This window comes from Gadus chalcogrammus, chromosome 7 (assembly GCF_026213295.1).
Source record: "Gadus chalcogrammus isolate NIFS_2021 chromosome 7, NIFS_Gcha_1.0, whole genome shotgun sequence".
Lineage (NCBI taxonomy): Eukaryota > Metazoa > Chordata > Actinopteri > Gadiformes > Gadidae > Gadus > Gadus chalcogrammus.
The window spans coordinates 13,057,910-13,080,474 of record NC_079418.1 but is presented as its reverse complement, the minus strand read 5'-3'; the positions used below and the strand labels follow the sequence as shown (position 1 = coordinate 13,080,474).

The 22,565-nt window shown below is 46.6% G+C and overlaps 3 protein-coding genes across 3 annotated transcripts; 2 read left to right on the top strand and 1 right to left on the bottom strand.

Moving 5' to 3' along the window:
• Positions 1–2,157: 2,157 nt before the first annotated feature.
• On the bottom strand, positions 2,158–22,533 carry rb1 (retinoblastoma 1). Its single transcript, XM_056593534.1, has 27 exons — positions 22,255–22,533; positions 21,951–22,071; positions 21,183–21,286; positions 20,785–20,919; positions 20,411–20,446; positions 20,146–20,195; positions 19,828–19,938; positions 19,320–19,465; positions 18,799–18,876; positions 17,301–17,410; positions 16,805–16,885; positions 14,389–14,476; positions 13,909–14,025; positions 13,718–13,774; positions 13,183–13,214; positions 12,954–13,030; positions 12,582–12,811; positions 6,288–6,403; positions 5,257–5,402; positions 4,514–4,659; positions 3,888–3,992; positions 3,505–3,636; positions 3,212–3,360; positions 2,885–2,915; positions 2,577–2,719; positions 2,424–2,470; positions 2,158–2,249 (listed from the first exon to the last, which is right to left on the bottom strand). The coding sequence occupies exons 1-27, from the start codon at positions 22,362–22,364 to the stop codon at positions 2,185–2,187; spliced, it is 2,763 nt and encodes a 920-aa protein (XP_056449509.1). The 5' UTR covers positions 22,365–22,533; the 3' UTR covers positions 2,158–2,184.
• Positions 7,103–11,250, top strand: LOC130385183 (lysophosphatidic acid receptor 6-like). Its single transcript, XM_056593554.1, has one exon. It carries the CDS (start codon positions 7,651–7,653, stop codon positions 8,695–8,697), a length of 1,047 nt encoding a protein of 348 aa, XP_056449529.1. The 5' UTR covers positions 7,103–7,650; the 3' UTR covers positions 8,698–11,250.
• On the top strand, positions 10,508–12,323 carry LOC130385187 (lysophosphatidic acid receptor 6-like). Its single transcript, XM_056593561.1, has 2 exons — positions 10,508–10,560; positions 11,218–12,323. The coding sequence occupies exon 2, from the start codon at positions 11,280–11,282 to the stop codon at positions 12,255–12,257; it is 978 nt and encodes a 325-aa protein (XP_056449536.1). The 5' UTR covers positions 10,508–10,560; positions 11,218–11,279; the 3' UTR covers positions 12,258–12,323.
• Positions 22,534–22,565: the final 32 nt, after the last annotated feature.

Here is a 22,565-nt window from a genome sequence, read left to right as displayed (position 1 = left end):
GAGGAAGCTTCCCAGACAGGGCTGTGTGCCAATGTGCCAATTTGCGTCATGCCTTCCTTTAAGAGAGGACCACCCAGCCTTTCCATATAAGACACAATGTTGTGAGTCATAGGCATCTCCTGGGAACCTTGAACCTTACAGCAGAGTGAAAGACTGAGTCCAGGAGTTGAAGACATGAATGTGATGCATGCCGGTAAACCACAGCACCGTAATCAGGGACAGACGTGAAAACTGCCATGATAATTATTTTCCTTCTAAATAAAAGGAAAGTGGTTTTGTTCCTATAAAAATAGCCATTTTTTTGTCGCAATCGACGTACATGATCTTTGAGATGAAAATTAAAAGTGAGTTTATCATCTATCCAGATGCCGAGATATTTATATTCTTTTACTCTTTTGATTAAAAATCCATTCTTTGTAAAAAATAGATACATGTATTGTTTTAACAGTCAAGTGTTCAATATAGCACTTGAGGTGTGAGGTGAATGAGGGGGAATTTGTGTTTGAATGGATTATAAATACGAATAGATTAAAGTGGGTTTTAAATAAAACTAGTTAATTCCATTTGCATGGCTTTCCTGAAAGATTAGTACATGAAATGAAAAACAAAGACGAGAGTCCAAACAGAACTATTTACTATGTTTTGCAACTAGATCAATAAACACAACAAACTCAGACCCTTTTAAAATTGGACCTTTCACTCACACCTTTTCGACTTTGGTATATCGACCTATTATTCAGTCCCTCAAGAAATCCTTGATTATGCGGCACGTTTTCTTAAAAAATATAGAAATATATATCTTAAGAAATATGCGGCATATTTATGCAATTTTATGCAATGAAATTGCGGGATCTTGCAAAAAAATCGTGAACTTGCGAAAAATGCCGCTTTTCGATGACGTTCACATGGCGTAATTACGTCACTTCAAAAATGCGGCCCCCGCATTAATATGCAGACTTTGGCTCATGATGCGTTGAATTATGCGATCGCATAATCGTGTTTTTCTGGAGGGACTGATTTTTCTAACAAATTTATTTTGCACATTTTACTAAACACCCTTATAAAAGCTGCAACTGCCCATTTGTCCTACTCCAACCTCAAAAGAGGCGATAACCCTACTTGGGTTGAACTACATAGTTGCCTGCAAACAACCCTTGTAGGCACCTGTAGATCCAGATATTCAATCACAAAATACATGTAAACCCAAGATAGACATGTACCGGTACTTATAGTATATAGACACATAAGTCTTTGTCTCCTTTTGATCCATTGTGCGTGTCGATGTCTATCGATGGTAAACCAGCCCTTTATGCTGCATCTGAGCCCTGCAATCGCGGTCAGTAGTTAAGGAGAAACTTTTGACACATGCACCAATTGAAGTCCTATTTTAGTTGCTTTCAATTACAATTAGGGCATTTAGCAGACGCTGCACCAATAATGCAGAGGAAGCTTGTGAATTGAATTGACCATCATTGAAATTAGCGAAAGTTGAAGCTAAGTTACAATACCTTTTTTCTACAATGATCTTGCTGAAATGATGTGACTGAAAAGTCACATCATGACTGGAACTCTTTTAGTCATAATTGTTTCGAAATAAGATCGCATCCACGCCATTACACCCGGTGACACGAAAGGCTTCAACAACACACGTTCCATTGGAAGTGGAGTAGAAATCATTTATACCGAATATTTCTGAAAGACGTTTTCAATGATTTGACAGGTAAAATCATCCAAATAATAAGAGATAAAGAGATAAAAAAAAGAGAATAAACAAATAAGAAAGAAATTCTCTATATGCACATCTTTTAAAAAACCACAAAAACAATCAGGAAGAAGAAACTCTTAAAAGCAACCAAAAAGGTCTAGCGAGCCAAGCAACGACTCCGTGTACAAAAACAAGAAGCAAACAGAAGTCCGAACAGCGTCCTTCAGGCCCGGAGGGGGAGGGCAGGAGCCAGGGGGGGTCTAAGGGGCCACTCACACTAGGGCCGCGGCACCGTGCCCGAGCTCATTTGCATGATGACGCGCGGATATGCAACGTGAGCTGGACGTAGTCCTTGCGCGACCCTTCTTTCTTTATAGTGGGGAGGGGGGGAATCGTGCTGGAAGCACGGAACAGGCAAACGGCCCTAGTGTGAGTGGCCCCTAACAGGGCAGGGGTCTTCAGCGGGCCCCCCGGCAGAGTTACTGTTTCCCTGACTCTGCGTCCTCCTTCATCTTCTGCTCCTGCATGCGGCACCTCGTGGAGCCTAGGAGACAAAACGACACACACACACACAGGCACACGTGAGAATGAACACACACACCCAGACACCCATTTGAACACACACACACACACTTTGGTACCATAACTGCAATATGGGGAAGTGGTAAACCTAACGAAGAACAGGAAAGTGTCTGGTATCAACAGAGTTTCCACCTACTCATCTCTGCCAGCCTCTGTATGAGAGTCGACTCCCCGGCCGCTTTGCTGAGAACGAAGGGGAAAAAGGTTTTCAATAGTGGGAACGCTATGCATGTGGAGGGGGTGCGTACATAAATATATATACATGTCTATATATATCCAGATGACCCACCTGCCGTCGGCCTCGTCCTGTCCGTCCATGTCGAAGCGCAGCCTCTTCAGGGGTTTGGGGGCGGAGCCCTGCTCCATGGATCTCTTCATAGAGCCGTCGCTGCTGTTCACCATCTGGTTGATCTTTTGGAAGCGGTTGGACGCCTGCGTCACACAACACACACCACACACAACACACACCACACACAACACACAACACACGCCCAAGTGTCAACAAACAAGACCATACGGGCACGCTGAGAATAGGAGGATTCAAACAGCGTTCGCTTTACTCTACTCATCAATATTCAGGTCAAGAAAGTCACTGACCCCAAATGATTCACCGATGGAGACCAGCATCCTGCAAAGGTCACAGGAAAGACCGTTAAAGCAACTGCAGGCGTGTTGTTTGCCCGTGTGCCCGAGGGTGTGTGTGTGTGTGTGTGTGTGTGTGTGTGTGTGTGTGTGTGTGTGTGTGTGTGTGTGTGTGTGTGTGTGTGTCCGTGTGTGTGTCCGTGTGTGTGTCCGTGTGTGTCCGTGTGTGTGTCCGTGTGTGTGTCCGTGTGTGTGTCCGTGTGTGTGTCCGTGTCCGTGTGTGTGTGTATGTATGTGCGTGTGTCCGTGGTCCGAGGTGAACAGGGCCAGGGCCCAGCGTACCTGGACCGGGGGGTCATGATGCTGGGAGACATGCGGGGGTTCTTCAGCGGCGAGATGTAGACGTTGTTGCTGCCGGGCACGCGCAGCGGGGAGCTGGGGTACTTGTAGGGGCTGCGGGGGATCTGCGGGATGGGAGACAGGGTGGGGGGCTGGAAGGGGGCACAGAGAGAGCCTGGGTGAGCTTGCATCAAAGGGACTGAGTCTACCTGATGGAGGGTTGTTTGATGAGGGGGTAGTGGTGGTGTGAGGCTGCTGCTGGTGGTGGTGGTGGTGTGAGAGGGGTGGGGACTCACCCTGGCCGAGGCGTACTGCATGATGTTGTTCTTGAGCTTCTGCATGAACACCTGGTTGTAGAAGATGATGATGGAGTCGTGGTGCGGGCCCCTGAGCTCCGTCCCCTCCGTGATCAGCACGTGCTTGAAGGTCTGCGTTCATATGATCACAAAGTCATGGCAGCCCCAAACCTTGCACGTTGTTGTGCGTCGGCCTGCCCCACACACCGTCTTAAAGGAATGATATCGTGCCGTTTCGACTTTTCCCTTTGCTTTAGACTGTTACATGACGTATGCATACAGGTTTTACGTCTGCTAAACTGGAAGAATCGAAAACTAAATCTAAATATGTGCCAGGGGGAGTATTCGCGCCCATCGAGAACAAACCCTCATCCCCCACTCACCTCCTGGTTGGTGTTGGGCATCGTCTTGTAGGCCGTGACGATGGTCTTGAAGCGCAGGTCCACGTTCTTCACTTTGCAGATGGCGTACATCGCCGACATGATCAGCTGCAAGCGGGTCGATGAAGGACATAAGAGGGGGTTGGGGGGGGGGGGTCAACAACAAGAATCTTCATAAAGACAAGAGCAGTTAAAGGACGGGGAAGAGACCGTGGCGATCAAAACACGAGACGGAGGGAGAGGAATTGATACAAATGGAGACGACATTTGAAAACAGGGACAGAGAAAAAGAGAGAGCCTTAAAGACAAGAATGAGATTACAAACCTCCAAATGGGGGGTGTGTGTGTGTGTGTGTGTGTGTGTCTGTGTCTGTGTCTGAGTCTGTCTGTCTGTCTGTCTGTCTGTCTGTCTGTCTGTCTGTCTGTCTGTCTGTCTGTGTCTGTGTGTGTGTGTGTGTGTGTGTGTGTGTGTGCGACAAATAGAGACTCACAGCGAGACGGAGAAACATTGACAGAGGGAAACAAGACAGACAGGCTAGAGAGAGGGAGAGAGATGGACACACAGAGACGACACCGAGCCTGAGACAGAGAGCCAGTGTGCGAAGGGGGTCCGGGGGGGAGCTGGCTACCTGGTCCAGGTGGCGGTCTCTCATCAGCTCGTACTGGTGCTGCAGGGTGTACTGGAGCAGGGTCCACATGAAGGGCTCCAGGTCGGGGTTGGAGGACAGCAGGTAGGAGCACAGCATGTTCAGCCTGGTGTAGGCCAGTCGGTACACTACAGGGGGCGGGGGGGGGGGGGATATGGACATTCAGGGACCACAAAACACAATGAGGCGGGTTGTAGGCTGACCACTCCACACCTCAAGGCCACGGGCGTGAGAGGTTAAGCGAAAGTCTCGGCAGTGGCCGGTATGAGGGTTTATTGTTATCATAAAAAAGGGATTTGGTGATGTGTCCCTAGTTATAAAGGTTGATGGCGGTTATAACTTCCCTAATCTATGAATGGCTTTCTGTTCCGGGATATAGGAACAAAGTATATCCCGGAACTGTCGTGAGAAACGTGCTCCGTTTTGATTGCCATGTATCGATTGCGGGCAAAGTAAGCAGTGGAAGTATTGGTGCGTGACTCTAAGCGCCAGTACATTCATACTGAACACCCTTCTCCACCTCCACTTCATAAAGTGATTCGCCCTGTACCGAGTTCACCTTTAATCATAGCCTTGCTAAGGTAATATCACACTATAACATTATGACAAACACGTTGCCACTGTTCAATACAGTCAATACATAAAATGGTAAAAACGACGACGCTATTCAAATCACGTTTTGAATAAAGACGTCGCTTTTCATCACGCGTGAATTCGGGTCTCACGTTTTTTGTAGAAGAGGCTGAGGGAGTTGGAGCGAGGGTGTTGGGGGATCGGTGCCTGGGAGAGGGACCCCAGGCTGGTGGGGGGGGTCCCGGGGCACTGAGGGGGCGGCAGCACGCGGTAGCCCGGACGCACGGGGGACAGATATCTGGAGGGACAAATACAAACAGCTACTCAGAACCACCCCTTCAAAACAAGGGGGAGGGGTAAGGGGTAAGGGGTAGAAATGGGATTGGGCCTTAGGCCCAATCCCATTTCTACCCCTTATGCCTTCCCCTTATCCCTTCCCCTTCCCCCTTCAAAACAAGGGGGAGGGGGAAGGGGTAAGGGGTAGAAATGGGATTGGGCCTTAGTCATTTCGCTTTAACCCCGAGCGACATAGCCACTTCATGTTCCTGTGATGCCTGAGCAGGACGGTGTTTGGCCTCTTGCTAAGGATTCCTACAGGGTAGACTGCAGAGCTTGAGGATCCAACCCGGCACCTCTCAAACACGCTGGTCGCTACACGATGCGGGCCCCCAAACTTTTTTTTTAACAACTCCAATCACTCCCGTCTCTTCATATCAGAGATGGACGGGTTTTATGTCGGTAAAAAATTGTCTCTAAATTCTACTAAACCATTTTGTTTGAACATTACGACAGACAACTATGCTATTTAACTATGCCATATCTCTCACTGACGAGACAGAAGGCAACAAACCCACAACATTGCACAGGCTGCTAGCGAGACATCTAGCCAAGCGGGTTCTTGTGTAATTCACACACTCCCCCTTTAAGTATATTATAAAGGACAGACAAACAGCAGACTATGTCTTATATTTTTATATATTTACCAATGCATTCATATTTGTATGTATTCATTAGAAGTGAATGACAAAAGCGACTTGAATAGTGAGCTTAAACCGCTTAAACAGGTTAGCCTTCTCCCTGTGCTACACAGAGTGGCCGGGACCTTTCGGCCTGGGGGTCAAGCAGCCCTGCTATGTCGCGCTGTGACCCGTTCAGAGAGTGCGGAGGACGGTTGTGTACTCACAGGTCTGCCGCGGTGTGGTTGTGCTGCAGGGGCTGGTTGAGGGTGGCGGGGGTCTCAGGCTGCTCGGCCGAGCCCTCCCCCTGGGCCTGCTTCAGCAGGTCGAACACCAGGGAGCCCTACGGAGACACCACCAGGACAGACACACCCACATGAAAACATTAAGACGGGTTTTTAAATCAAAAATTTAAATAAAAATAAAAATAACACGTCAGAGCTGATCCATATCAACAGGGAAAAGGAAGTCTGGGGCGCCCTGATAGAGCTGCTGCCCCCGCGACCTGACGCTGGACAAATTATGGCTCTATTTGAGACATAAGATGTTAAACTTTGTTGAGATAAAGATTTGGAGGTTAAAATAAATAATACATTTATGAATTACATGTATGTTACATTCACGTGTTGCCCGATATATATTGCATGAGATACATTTTGGTTGTTTTGTCTCAAGAGGAACTTTGTTCAATGGATTCCTAGAAAAAAAACCTCTGACTCACTAAGAGCAAGGAAGGAAGTCACGTGTTCCAAAGTAACACATTTGCAAGGTTGCAACTAAAGTAACTGACCCACTTTTCGTTTACACAAAGCAACTATGATTTTCTTGGGGGGATTTTTGCATGATTGGCTGAAATAATAAAATACCAATATATTTTTAACCATAATACTTCTTAATTGGGCACAAACACGAAGCAGGCATATGCAGATAATCACATACTGCTTTACAATGCAAACAAGCAAAAGAGCCATGCAGTGGCACACCCATACTTAGACCAAGCCCAGAATGTGAGCCTGCGTGTGTGAGCGCGTGTGTGTATGCGAGTGTGTGTGAGCGTGATCTAGTTTAGTATCTGCTCCTCCTCCTACGGCAGTATGAGAACAGTGCAGTTCGTGTGAAGACAGCGACCGCGACTAGAGAGTTCACTCTGCGTGAGAACTGAAGGTTACGAGGACTGCTTCACAATGAGGAGGGGAAACAACCTGGCTGCAGAGTTGCGGAGAGGAACATGACGACATCTCACATGCAGACGTTGGACCTTTGAACTGACGATTTGGAGGCTAAAGTCAAGGAATTTCTCTCTGCGAATGAGGATCCTCAGAGCTGACCGACAGCACGTGAGCTTTTTACATTCAACCGCACCTGGACCTATTCTCCTGCTAATAAGGAGTATATCAGGAGGATTCAATAAATGGACTGTCCGTGGGCCAAAAAAAAGAAAAAGGTACTTTGCAAGTTGATTTGTAATTAACACGGAAAGATACATGCCAAACAAAGGAGTAACTTTGGTTTCAGCCTATATTTTATTGGAGGCTGATAGAACAGTACTATTCGGCATGCCTGATATTCACTACATTTAACCGCTACACTATGGCAACAACAAACATGGCAAACCTCCCGTGTAACCAAAGCGATTCCTTCAAGCACACCCTGTACAGCACCTCGTTCAGCCTGGTGTTCTTCGTCGGACTGCTCTTCAATATAGTTTCTATATACATATTTGCCTGCACGTTGAAGTTGCGCAATGAGACAACCACGTACATGATGAACCTGGTCTGCTCAGACCTGCTCTTTGTTCTCACTCTGCCCTTTCGGATCTACTACTTCATCAAACAAGAGTGGCTGTTTGGCGACATTGCGTGCAAGCTCTCCGTCTCGCTGTTCTACACCAACATGTACGGCAGCATCTTCTTCCTCACCTGCATCAGTGTGGACCGCTTCCTGGCCATCGTTTACCCCTTCCGCTCGCAGGTCATTCGCACCAAGAGGAATGCGAAGGTGACCTGCTGCGTGGTCTGGGTGGTCGTCCTGTCTGGGACTCTGCCCACCGGGTTCCTGATGGAGACCTCCTCCGATGCCAACAGGAACACCTCCAAGTACTGCTTTGAGCAGTACTCACGCGAGCAGTGGAAGGACGAACTGTCCAAGGTGGTGATCTTCATGGTGACCGTGGGATTCCTGCTCCCGTTCATGCTCAACGTGTACTGCGCCGTCAGGGTGCTATTGACCTTGAGGAAGCCGCAAACCCTCAGCCGCGGAGGTGCCCTCAACAAGACTAAGGTCTTAAGAATGATCCTGGTCCACCTCTTCATCTTCTGCTTCTGCTTCATCCCCTACAACGTCAACCTGGTGTTCTATTCGCTGATGAGGACCAAAGCTCTGAAAGGCTGCTATGCGGAAACTGTGGTGAGGGCTATCTATCCTGTGGCCTTTTGCATAGCCGTGACAAACTGTTGCTTTGACCCCGTCATATACTACTTCACCTCAGAAACAATCCAGAACTCCATCAAGCGCAAGTCTGTAGCGGTGCGCGATAAGGTCTCTCAAGCAATGGTAATGGACAACGATGGTGGGACTTTAACCAGAAACTTTGGGACACTGAGAAACAAACTGTTCAACAATGAGTCTTCTGTCTGAATTGCACAAAAACATGTTCCTCGCACTGAATTGGGTGAAGCTCTTTAAAGAGCACACCTAAATAGAGTGCAGTGATTGTACCGTACAGAGGTTTATCACCTTATGTCATCAGTATTACATTTCACTAGCAAATAAATTGGCCAGCAGAAAAGAAAAAACCCGAACAGGAACTGTAAAACTGAGTTTTTCCTCAAGTCATAGGAGATGGATACTAAAACTTGATGAATATTTTCACAAACAAATGTGAAGACATTGAAAACCCCAACACAGGGTGGCTCACCTTTCCTTATACCTCTTTAAGGGAATGGCTTGTTAAGTGAATAAGGGGAAGATGACTGCCGTTGAGATTGTTTTTCATTGTCAGCCATTTTAAGCGTGCTCGAATGAGTTCTAACGGCTGGGGGGAGTACTTTACTGCCCAGACGTGTCTGAGTGAGTCTGAGTTGGACTTTCATCGCCATCCCGCCAATGCGACATCATTAACCATATGTGCCAATCTTATATCCCTCTTCCAGCTTGCATCATGTAGATTGTTCTACCCAACTTGACAACTCAAATCAAAGCTGACATTTACATCAGCTTTTTCTGTGTTGTTCTCAAAGACCATCGTATTGTCCAAACAATGTCACCAATGTTTTCTTTTAAATTATTCCACCTGATTTATTCTATATTTGGTAATGCTGTATTGAGGTAATATATGTGGAGTTTGTAAGTGTATAGTGATGTATATATATATATATATATATTTGTACTAAAACCAACAAAGAGAGCCATGTATTTGACTGAAGATCTTTCCTAGACATATTGAGAGAAGTACCCCGTTATTCTGGTTGACGCAATGATGTTTAATGCTTCTTTATAATGAAGGTGCAGAAAGTGGTAGTACAGGCTGATACCATGACTCCACAGTGAGTCAATACTAATATACAGTTATTTCAGGTGTGGTCTGTGAAGTCTCCCCAGGTTTGCATGCTAGAATATCAGGTAGACCAGAGCTGCAGGTTTTTTGAATGCCTCTGTTACGCAATCGATAAACTCCAGTAAAGGGTTGTCACACAACTTCCATCAAAGGCATAACGCCCTATTCCTTCACACATTTTGAAATGACTATCAACCAGGATTTGGTTGAGGATTATCAACAGAAAATGTGGGAATCTCATGCTGGTGAATGATGTTTACACAAAGCTTAAATGGTTAACAGTATCCAGACACACAAAGGAAGCCTGACACAGAAAGCATACGGCCTCGTAAAAACAATGTTTTGCAGGAGTTATGCATTCCTTCTGATGCACTTTCCTTCAAGTTAAGACAGTCCCTAGCCTGCTCTTCTGGTAAGATGGATATTCAAGCACAGGCAAGTAAGTGCGTGTCTTCCACCGTGAAAACATGCAGTTCATTCCTCAATGATAGCAGCGGTATTTTACCAAGTGCATCTCTGGCTCACCCGCATAAGACAGATGTAGTGATGTGGCGAAACAAAACAAATAGCAATCCATGAAAACACAACAAGCTCGACCATCAACCATGATTTATCGAACTTTGTGGTATTAATGTACTAGTAAGTTGCTAATTTAGAACTTACGAGTACTAAATGAGCCCCTGACTAGATCTTCAGTCAACGGTACTTGGGAGAGACGTGCGCGCGCATGTTTTAATGAGCGAGTGAGTGAGTTAGTGAGTGAATGAATGAGTGAATGAGTGAGTGAAAGACTGTGCATGTGGGCGTCAGCTGAAGAACGCTGCCATCACCACTAGTGTATACACTCGTACAGCATCATATCAACAACAGCTCTACCTGCGCATCAGCTGACTGGAACGGTGCCTTCATCGAGAGCTCATAACGATGACTGAATTGTAAATCAGGTAAGTGAAAGTTTATTTTATTTTCAATTCATTAAACAAAACCTATCAATCCATCTCTATGAATGTAACTTAATTTGTAGATCTGATTTTTTTTATAATAAGAAATATTTTTTTCTAATTATTACCATTTCATTTTTCAATTATAGACCGAATTTGAGAAGTAATCAAAGAATATGAATTCATCAATTCAATTCATAGTGTTGTTTTTTTTATGACATAAAAAGACATGGCTTGGATTCATCATCTTCTCTTGCTTTAGTTCTTCACTAAAGCGAGACCTATAACAATTGACTATGTCATTTGAAATATTTATATGATTTGATATTGGTTCTATTCCAAATTAGGATTATATTAGGGGCAGTTTGTAGACCTCCATAAAATTCTGTTTGGACAGTGGAAAATTGTTATCAGGTGTGTTTGTCTTTGAATGTATTACCAGACCCAGAAGTGGCAGTTAAATTCAGTTCACAGAATCCCACCGACGCGCCTCCAATAAAACCGCAGCATACCACTTTCATACCGTACCTCTGCATATTGGCGCCTCATAAACAACGTACCCATTTTGCAATCATTTAAGTGCATGCTTGTCCCAAACGGCGCAGCCAAAGCATCCGCATCCATGTCATGTCTCGCTCACAACCGCTTCATATCCTCCAGCCATGAAGAGCACACATCAATAAAGCCTGCAGGCGACAACACGGCGACGCGCGTCATCCGCCATGGAGCCGTGGAACACGACCACGGGGCCCTTCCCCGCCCGGTCCAACTGCACCCTGGACACCAGCTACCGCTTCACCTTCTACCAGGTCTCCTACGGCGCCATCTTCCTCGTGGGCCTGGCCACCAACGGCCTCGCGCTCCACCGGCTCTGGCGCTCCCCGCGCGCCCTCAACAGCACCGCGGTCTACATGGCCAGCCTCTCCGTGGCCGACGCGTGCTTCGTGGCCTCCCTGCCGCTGAGGATCTACTTCTACCACCGGCGGGGACGGGCCTTCTCCGCCGCGCCGGCCGACCGCGCCGCGTGGCCCCCCGGCGGCGCCTTCTGCCATCTCACCTTCGCCGTCAAGTATGTCAGCCTCTACGGCGGTGTCTTCTTCCTGGCGTGCATCGCCCTGGACCGCTACCTGGCCGTGGTGCACCCGGCGCGGTCGGCGCTCCGCCGGCTGCGCTTTGCCCGGCGGCTGAGTGCCGCCGTCTGGTGCGTGGTGCTGGGGCTCAGCGCGGGCCTGCCCCTGCTGCGCTACGCCGGCCTGGTGTCCCCCCGCCGCCACCACCCCTGCCTGCTGGACCCCACCTCCCGCCGGCAGCGGCCCCTGATCCTGATGGCGCTGGGCCTGGTGCTGGGGGCCTTCCTGCTGCCCGCCGCGCTGCTGCTCTTCAGCTACTGCCGCGTGCTGAGCGTGCTGGGACGGCGGCGCTGCCGCCGGCGCCGCCGCCGCGCGCTCACCGTCATCTACTGGGTGCTGGCCGTGTTCCTGCTGTGCTTCGCGCCCTACCACGCCAACCTGCTGGTCTACACCCTGAGCCACGTGGGGCTGCTGCCCGCGTGCAGCCTGGCCCGGGCCAGCATGGCGCTGCACCCCGTGGTGCTGTCGCTGGCCAGCGCCAACTGCTGCCTCAACCCGCTCGTCTACTACTTCTCCAGCGGCCCGGTGCACCGGGAGCCGGCCGGCGGCGGCAGCGGGGTCAGCCACTGAGGCGCTGGAGCGGTGCCCAGAGGCCCCGCGGTAGAGCGGCACGCTCAGGGGGGGGGGGACTGGGCATCATGATACGTGAGGGGGCCACGGCGGGCCCCTCATCACTGCAAGAGGTGTACACAATGTTTTGTCGATTAAACCGAAGGCCATTTTGTGAAACATATTAATCATTTAATGCCACATATTTTCTGAATGGTTTAAACCGGACTGTTGGATAACACGATTCAAATACCAGCCGCTTTGCAGGCTCGCAGGCCAACAGCGCGTGGAGGGCGCTTCTTGCTGCACATGTCAAAGCAGACGCTGTTGTGTCGACCCACTCACCTTCCTCCAGGCCAGGGTCTCCATGATGAGGTGCTCGCAGATCTCCAGGTGCTTCACGATGTCTTTGCTCAGGCTGGGCTCCGCCTTGATGAAACTCTCGATCACCTTGTAGAAGTCGAAGGCGGCCAGCTCGAACACGTCCAGGATCCAGGGGAAGCTAAGGTCCGACTCCGCGGGCTCCCCGTTGCCGCAGGTTGCGTGGGTGTACCCTCCGGTCTTCACACCGGGACCTGTACCGCACCGGGACCCGTTTATTATTACAGGGACATCATGTTGCTCGACAGCGGTGTGCTGTGTTTGTTGGACAGCGGGCCTACGATGCGTTCTTATTAATGCACGTCAAACACAGCAGATGACCAGAGGAGGACTCACCTCCGTAAGTTGCCATGACTACTTGCAACGCACAGGCCAAGAGTGAGGTGTGGAAGGTGGAGTCATTGAGGAGTTTACTGGAACGGAAATGGACATGATTTATATGACAGTGCCCTGTAAACACTGTTAACGCAGAGTAACAACACATGCATTAGCAGTAGAAAATGAAAGAATACGTTCACATTTGCACAAAATGTTGGTCATCCTCTTGACTGGCGCTCTGACGTACCTGAAGTTCTGCACAGAAAGCCTCTTTTCCTCCTGGAAAAATGTAACACGTGATTAGGAGGGAAAATCCGTGGGAGGGCATGGTTGATGATGATTGGATTAGACGGAAGCATCGTATGCATCATATATAATCCTGTTAAACAGCAGTTAATTCTAGAAACGCAACACTAATAATGATTCTGACACTAGCTAATTGGCTAAAATGTTGCCATTTCAAGACATACAATATGTGGCTATCCCTTAAGAGGCATCCCATAAACTTAAAAAGATTATCGATACCAGCTGAACTGTTTGTGTCCCCGGACCCTCAAATTAATATTGGGTTTTATATCCATTTTTCTATTGAATAAAAGATTAATTATTAAATCATCATTCATGGCTGTGTTCTTTGTTTGACTCATTTGGATGGCACTGCGTTTTATAAAAACAACGAATTATATCAATAATAGAAAAGGCTGAACGTATACAAGTAAACGAACGAGCAAAGGGCCGTGCGAGCCTAAACTAAAATCACCACAATAATAATAAATACTTGCCGATTTGAGCATGGACTCCATTACTTTGTAATACTGCCGGACCCCCAGCGTAAACCTCTGGGGAGTGAGCACAACCACAAACCAGTTAGTAAAACACGACTTAAACCACGACTTAAGCCACGACCACGCCAGCCCCCAGAGCGCCCTGAACGCGCGGGTACTGCCCCCGCCCCGAGCGTAGTGAGCGCTACCTGTCTGCCGGTGTCGGCCATGCGGGGCCCGGCTGCCGAGCAAAACCTCTGGCCGAACATCTGTCCCAGGGTCTCCACGCGCCGCAGCACCCCGTCGGTGGGGTCCACCGTGCAGTTCTACAGCGGGGTACAGAGGGCACAGGGTGAGCCACACACATCTACATTTAGGGGCTTTTGCTGACAAAAAAACGACAACCATTCACGCACACGTTCACACAACGCCCTGCGGAGTCCACCCCGCGGGGCGACAGCCAGTTCGTCGGGGGCCGTCGGGGTCTCGCTCAGGGACACCTCGACACTCAGCCGGGAGGAGCCGGGGATCGAACTAGCAACCTTCCGGTCGCCAGCTAACCCCGTTGTACCTCCTGAGCTACTGCCGCCAACACCACACACCACCTCGCCCCCCACGCCCCCACAGAGGGGATTCGGATGCGCGTCATGCAGCGGAGGAGTGGAAGACGTGTTCACGTGAAGACCTACTTTGAAATAGATCACGAGGTTGGCGGAGGGCTGGTCCCCGGTGGAGGTGAGGTCCAGCCTTAGCTGCTGGATGGAGCTCATGGCGGCTCTGGGAGAGAGGGAAAACAGGGAGATTGAGAGTCACCAAACGGGCCACTCGTACAATGCTCGATAGTTATCACATCGTTGAGGTCGGCCCGACATCCATCATATACCATGGTGATTAGTAGAAACAAATAAAAGGGTTTTACACATTTCTTAATATGATTATTAGAGTAGCTTCTTTGATGCTACTTGAGTCTGCTGGATTCCAGTGTTTTTGCATTTTTGTCCCATATGTAGGCTTAATTACCCAGAAAGCCTCTGTGATGTTAATAAAAAATAGTTTTGTCTGAAAGGTTATCAAGTATCATTGTCGGGCAACTTCATCATTCATGTAGATTTTTAAATATATTGAATACATAAAAGTAAAAAAATATAGCTAATGGTAATATGTTTAACATATTTATCCTACTTCATTTAAAAATGCTTGATTCTGATTGGCTGGGAGGAGGGCATTAACCCAGCAGGTGGCCCACTGACTTGTCGGTTCTACTTGCTGCTGACTGAGCACAGCGTCATCAAATAGAAGATCAATACGCTGCTTGTATTTCAGCCTGCCAAACGAGAGCTGGTAAATTGTGAAAAATTAATTAAACTTTAATCAGACAACGCGGTTATATGCTATAGACCCTAGAGTATCTGTGGTATAAAGGCTGGGACGAATTTCAAATGATAAATATGTACAATCCATAACGTTAGCTCTCTGGCTTATAGCTCAGCGGACTAGAATACCTCCCGTTGGCAAGTCGTAGCTAAGGTCCGCCCTATTTACTGGAGGAGTGAACAACGTTTCCGTTGCATAAGAGGCTTACGGGAGGGTAATGATTGTTCCAGGTTTTAGTCGAACCCTCAGGCGTAACCAGGGAAACTAAAATATGGCATGTGAAAAATTTATATTTGGATTGTAAAACGCACAAAAATATAAATGAATGATCTTCATTTCTTTTCTTTGGCAAGTGACCATGGTATAAACGGGATATGCCCTTCGAGGTGTCCAAAATATGTTTGATCGATCGTAATTAAAGGGGACTACTTTTTGAGGGAGATGAACTCAAACAGCGTATACATTTAATAAGCATGCAATACGAATAAGAAAAAGCATAATTATTAAAGTATTTGAATTGTTTTATTATGTTGGCAAGCAAGGATAAACGGGATAAACACCTCAAGGCAGGGCAATAAACAGTTTTATATGCCCGGCTCGTGGACGGCTTACCGCCCTCGACCTCTTCTCGAGCGTTAAGCCGCCCACGAGCTGCGCATTTCAAACTGTTTATTGCCCTGCCTCTCGTGATTATCCCTTACTTAATACATTTTTATATATTTTTTATTCCCATAATACCTAAGCGATAAGCTATATTGAATTAATTAATCAAGGGGAAAAGATATCTCCAACCCACAAAGTAATATTACATACTAGAATTTGTACTGTAAGTTTGATTTTCAGTTCAAGATGTACTTTAATTACTGGGACATTGGCTATTCAGTCATCAGGTTTCTAATAAAGGGAAATATTGTTAATTTCCGACAGTGTCAAATGTGATGGAGGGGTGGGGGTGTCAGCCGATTAATCGGCTCCCTGCTTTTTCCTTCTCCAAACAATCGTCATTATGTCGGCCTATAGCAATCCATTAATCGACACATCGAAGCTTGTAGTTTACGGATCCAAAATGGCAGCAGACGCGTTACCGTTCGATGCAGCCTTAGATAGTGTTCAAAGTGGTTTAGAACGCACGTTTATTTTGAAAAAATAGCAACTTTCGGCGTTAAACTCTGTCATTACCAAGAAGGATGTCTTTGCTACCGACAGGTTTTGATTGGCTATGAGCTACGTACAGACTCATTCGGTAGCGCCCAATAAACCGCTCTGGGCAATCATAAACCACGCATCAAATACGAGAAATTAATGGGTGGTTCCCAGACCGCATCTCAAAGTAGATTGAGATGAGGTCTGGCGTTAGCCAGGCTAGTAGTTCATGGGAAACGGTTAGGGCTTGCTACGCTCGCCTGCCCCTGCTTCCAAGTCCCAATCCCATCAGAGCTGGGTCGAGCACCCAAAGCAGGACCCAGGGGGAAATAAAAGCATGTCTTGTGGTGGTTTTGGGTTCTACTTGTCATGTGACTGAGTGGAAATGTATAAATGAAAGCCTACACACACACACACACACACACACACACACACACACACACACACACACACACACACACACACACACACACACACACACACACACACACACACACACACACACACACACACACTCTGATGGTCAGAGTTCCTCACTCATCCACGTAATGTGTACCATGGGGCCAGAGAGGGGGAGGGGGTGGTTACCTGATGGGGGTCTGTGGTGGGATGAGCACGGCCTCTTCCTCGGGCTGGTTCTTCTTGGGGGTCCTCTCCGCCGCCTGCGATCTGAAAGCACGCGAGTCCCGTTGTTCAACATAGCACTTAGGAGAGGAACCTCTGAAGTCCTTCATTAAAAGAAAACCCCAAACATTTACATTTGACATTTAAGGCGTCTAGCAGACGCATTTAAGGAAAGAAACTCACATTAAGTCAACATTAATTTGTCAGAAGACGGTGAAACAACAATATATAGCTGTCGGTACAGTTAGGATGGCATAGGTCACAGACGCGAGTGCCAGCACTAACAATCGCTAGGTTAACCCATTCCCCGCATGCAACAAACCGCTAATTACTATAGCTAAGTACGACATAAAATAAATGTGTACGCTAAGTGCCAGGACGCACAACATAGAATAAGTTGGAATTGTAGGAGGAGGTGGCAATGCAGCGTCCAGGTACATAAAGGGAAGGGGATCCTTACGGGTACGATGTGGGGCCGAGCAGGGTCTGGTCCCCGTCCAGAAAGAGGCGCCCGTCAAAGTCTCTGGCCCTCAGGTGCATCTCTTCATACTGCCTGCTCAGCTCGCTGGCCTGCGAGGAGGTGGAGGAACGGATTCAATGTTATGCACTGCGGTAACGCACTAAATAGGACATCGACATCCGTTTACATTCTCAACATGGATACCTTATTCGCTGGGGGGAATGTCTTCTGTTAAAATAACATATACTCAAACATGACACAATCTGTCACTATGGTACAAACTTGACAAGCCAAAGTCAAGTTACTAGTAAAATGACAAATGTTCTAAAACAATGCATTATTGAAGATGTATATAATCAATCAAAGTTAAAGGGGAGGCCTCCATATATCAAGGGCATTGTGGTAAACCATGTCAGGACAGACAAACGAAGAAAATTTAAATCTCACTATAAATAATCTCCAATGACATAAAGATTTCCTTTCCCCTTATCTAACCCACCCATTTGAACAAACAGCTACCTATTATCGACTACCCAATACAACGTCCACCATAACCCAGTTTCCTGGAAACCGCTGTAATTACACCCGTCTGTTATATCCTTACTCGAGAGGAGTGAGTGCAATTTTAAAAATAACAGCGGCGCCCTGTCTCAAGCCGTTCTAAATAAACAGACCTGGATTTTGACGACGACATTCTTGTTTGAGTGGTTATTGCAACAGAACAGGATACGTTAATGGTAAATGGTATTAAACAGAAAGTTGCAATGACGGTACTTGCAAGTTTGTATTAAACTGCCGTAGCGCGTATGATAAATGACATGGTTGATAAATGATTTTAAAACAGTATGAAGGTAACGGAATACATAGTCAAACAAGACAAACACACAAGGGCAACATTTGCACTCAGTCTCTTAATGTGTCGTGGGTTGCGTATCGCTACCTTGACGGTAGCTATGCGCCCCGTCACAATTATTAATACAATTCATCAAACCTAAAAGAACATCCTGGGTAAGCAGCTTTTTTTTCGTATTTTGCCATCCTTAAACGTCTGCCTATATATTGGGGAGATGGGCCTGTGAACCCATTTGAGAATGCAACAGCAAGAAGGAACTATATCGATAAAATTAATTTGCCTTTCTGAGAAACACTAACCATGACTTTTGAGAAGTTCCAGAGGATGACGAAAGTGGCTTTAAATAATGGATTGCCTGTGTTTTAAATAGCTTTCTTAGTTGTCCCATTGTATTTACATCTATTACTTGTATTTCTGTTTTTAATTGTATGTTGTAATCAGGGCATCATTGAAAAAGAGAGCCTGCTCTCAATGGCCTTCCCTGAATAAATAATTTCAAATAAATGACTAAATGTTCTAATCTATGATGGGTAATGATTATTTAAAGATAGGGCGTAAAGTTGGACTGGGTGCGACCTAATGGACTCTTTATAGCCAAACTGCAGCAATAACAGTTAGAAGAGTCATCACCCCGGCCTAGCTTACCTGGGGAAGATCCTGGGATCTCGAGAGGTCCATCGACTCCAGGAAAGCACAGAAGCTGTTCTTGTACACATTCTTCACCTGCAAAGAGCCCGGCCAATGGGGAGGCAGAGGTTAAACAAACCCGCCCATGAGAATGGAAGGGTAAACAGACCATCCAATCAGTGGGCACAAAGGGACCAGACCGACCAATCAGGAGGTAGACATTTACAGACTAGGCAATAAGGAGTCAGAAGGTAAAAAAAGAAAAAAGAAAAAGAGAAGGCAGAAGGTAAACAGACCAGCCAATAAGGATACACAAGTTAAACAGACGGGCCAATAAGGAGGCAGAAGGTAAACAGACCAGTCAATCAGGAGACACAAGTTAAACAGACGGGCCAAAAAGGAGGCAGAAGTTAGCAGAACAGCAAACGCAGAAGGAGATGTCAAAAAGTCCAGCCAGTGAGGAGGGGAACAGAGAAGCAGAAGCAGAACCAGTGGGACACAGCGATGTTAAGGTGGTGTGCTTAGCGTGGACTCAGTACCTCCTCTGGGTTACAGTCGTTCTCCTCGCACAGAGTTTCCAGCAGCTGTACGTCCAGCTCAGGCTCCGGGGGCCGGGGCTTGGCTTTGCTCTGGTTGCGTCGGGAGGTTCGCGTCGGCGGACTCTGGGCTTTGCTAATGGAGGATTCTGAAACAGCATTAAAAGGACATTAGTTAGCATACTGGGATGGGTAATTAGTTTTGGGTCTATTACAGTTAGCTTAGCAGAAGTGAGTTAAATATATGTCATGTATTGGAGTAGCTTAAACTAGGTATTCTTCACACATTGGAAATAATTTCCTTACATTATATCAATACTAATATAAATATTATATAAATACGAAATTTCCACCACTACTACTCCACTACTCCAAAACCATTACACAACAAAGACAGTGACTATTTTGGGAAGATGATATAAACAGTGGGCCGGGGAGGGGGGGGTGGGTAGGTAGGTAGGGGTGTGTGTGTGTGTGTGGGTGTGTGTGTGTGTCTCGCTCTCTCTCTCACGGTAGAGGGGCTGCAGAGCGCCCGCGGGGCAACGCTTGATGAAGAACTCGAGCACACACAGCAGCAGCTGGAAGGCGATGACCAGGTCGTCCTCCATCTGCAGAGCCCTTCCTGTAGGAGCATCAACACACTCTCACTGTTGGGTTGGAGCATCAACACACTCTCACTGTTGGGTTGGGGCACGGTGCCCCACTGGAAACAATAGGCAACAGAGGGGCTCCTTGATGTGTACATCGTGAGATGACAGAGTAAGATGGAAATTATGTTAGTATCTGGGTGGTTGGGGGAGCTTGGGTCTGAGAGGATGTACGCCTGTACCTTTGGCTAGCAAAAACATCGTCCAACAGGTGTGCTGCATCTCCTTCTCTCTAAGAAGAAACAGACGTAACGATAGTTAGGTTATTATAACTCTAGTTCTATGATTGTAGGCTTGTCCTGTCTAGGCTTCGCCTTATGGGCTTGTCGCGACAAGTGTAGACGGTGTAGCCTACGTGAAATAGAACATTGAATATCACATTGCACAGGGATGGGACGATTAAGGGTTCAAGGGAATGAAATAGAAAGAATAATCATGACCACTTACTTGACAGAGTCAGCCGAAAAGATTTTCATGCATGTTCTGAAGCGGGAAAAAAGATGAAGGATGTTATTCGTAAAATGTTCATAACAAATTCTACTGTGAATTCAATCTTGACCTCAACCACTCAGTAATCCATCCTAACATATTCTAGATCAGGGTAATATCCCATCCCTGAACTAGACACACTGAATGGATACAGTGTCTCCGATCAGCCTAACCCATGCACACACACACACACACACACACACACACACACACACACACACACACACACACACACACACACACACACACACACACACACACACACACACACACACACACACACACACACACACACACACACACTTTGTTTATATCATCTTCCCATCACTCACTTCTCAAATCTCTGGTACAGCGCCAGCGTCACGTCGTATCTCTTCTCCAGATGGGTCAGAACCGAGTGAACTCGGCTACTGATGGTGTCCATGTTCACGTCCAGCTTCCTCACCAAGGACAGAAACTGCTTCACACTGCAAACAGAGACAACGGGTGTGATTGCAAATCGACTAAACATTTCGGATCATTTTAAGAAATAAATGTGTACGTCTCAACATCAAGAGACACACAAGAAGAAGTAAAAGAAGAATTTGGCAACTTGTGAAAATAAATGTTGTCTGTTTGTTGAAGTCATTGTCGATGATTAACTTAATCTGCTGAATGTGTTAACTGCATATAAAACGCTGATTATCGAACATAATCAGCGTTTTATATGCAGTTAACACATGTTACTTACTTCAGTTCCACAGCTTTCTGCATTTGAGTGAGGGTGAAGCTGGCCACATCCATGTCCGTCGAGGTGACGTAGAGACATACACCCCACATCCTCCGCTGGGTGTCCTACCGACACAAGGACAGGAATAACACCGTCACCAACAACATTACAATATACACTATTTAAATCTAGGCAAGGACGAGACACTTAACAGAGCTATTATTATTGATTATTTTATGCAAAGTGACTTATAGTGAGATCAGACACATGCCATTAACAAGTAGGCAGGTATCTTGCACAAAGATGCCTACAGCTACTCTCAGGCCATTGGGTATGGAACCAGACCTTTCAGCTGGAAGACCCGATTCTTTATATGCATGTATGTAGACACGGGTACTTCTGATGATTTATATAATCAATGTGATTCTGACTGCTTACTACACAGGCTTATGATTTGCCTGCCCTTCCTCACTCGGTTTCATTCACACAATGCATTATTCAAAATGGTGAGATTGCCAATGTTGTAACCGGTTTGTAACGTATGGTGTTCTGAGCAGACGACCAAAATAGAAACCCCTCATCTTGTTTCGATATATCCACACTATGGGGAGGTCCGACCAGAGCTCCAGCGAGTTGTTGTTTACATGCAGGAGGGTACACGACTTAAGAGTATACTGGTTGGATCGATTGTCCCTAAACGGTGTCTGTGTACTAGATAACAACAAGGGTATAACATAAAATGTACTACATACTTACAGGGGAATAACATTAAAGGTACTGGATACTTACAGGGTTATCCTCTATGGATTTCTGAACAGACTTCCAAAATGTCCATGCTTGGTCGCACACTAAGTCAGTCACTTGGAGGGTCATGCAAAGGCCCACGAAGTCCTCGTCTTTCTCTTTGTGTCTGTCGTTTGAGGACACACATAATACAACATCAAATGTGAAGATAAGTAAACAAAATATGTTGTATAAAGGAAAGTGATGACAGTAATGCAATGTGTTAATAACCGCAATCAGTTAGAGTGCTAAAGTAATCTGAATGAACGGGGAATAACAGTTATCTGGGAGGTTGTATCGGTTTGCTTACTTTTTAATAGATAATTCTGCGTTGTCCTTTTTGTCTGGGGATGGACTTTTAACACTGGGCTTCACTTCCTTGTTCTGTGTAGTCCCGGAGCTGCGTTTTTTAGGTGGCATCTTTAGGGGAATCGCGTATTGTGAATGTTTTTTAAAGTATTTCTAATTCATTTATCAAAATAAAACAACTGTCAAGTACGTTTACTACGTTTAAATGGCACCACACGCGTCTCAAAACAAACGCCGAGGGACTTCCTGTCGAGAGCCTTGTGGGTGTGCTCGTTTACTGTGTTCGGATCGCGCGATGTTGTGCTGCGACCA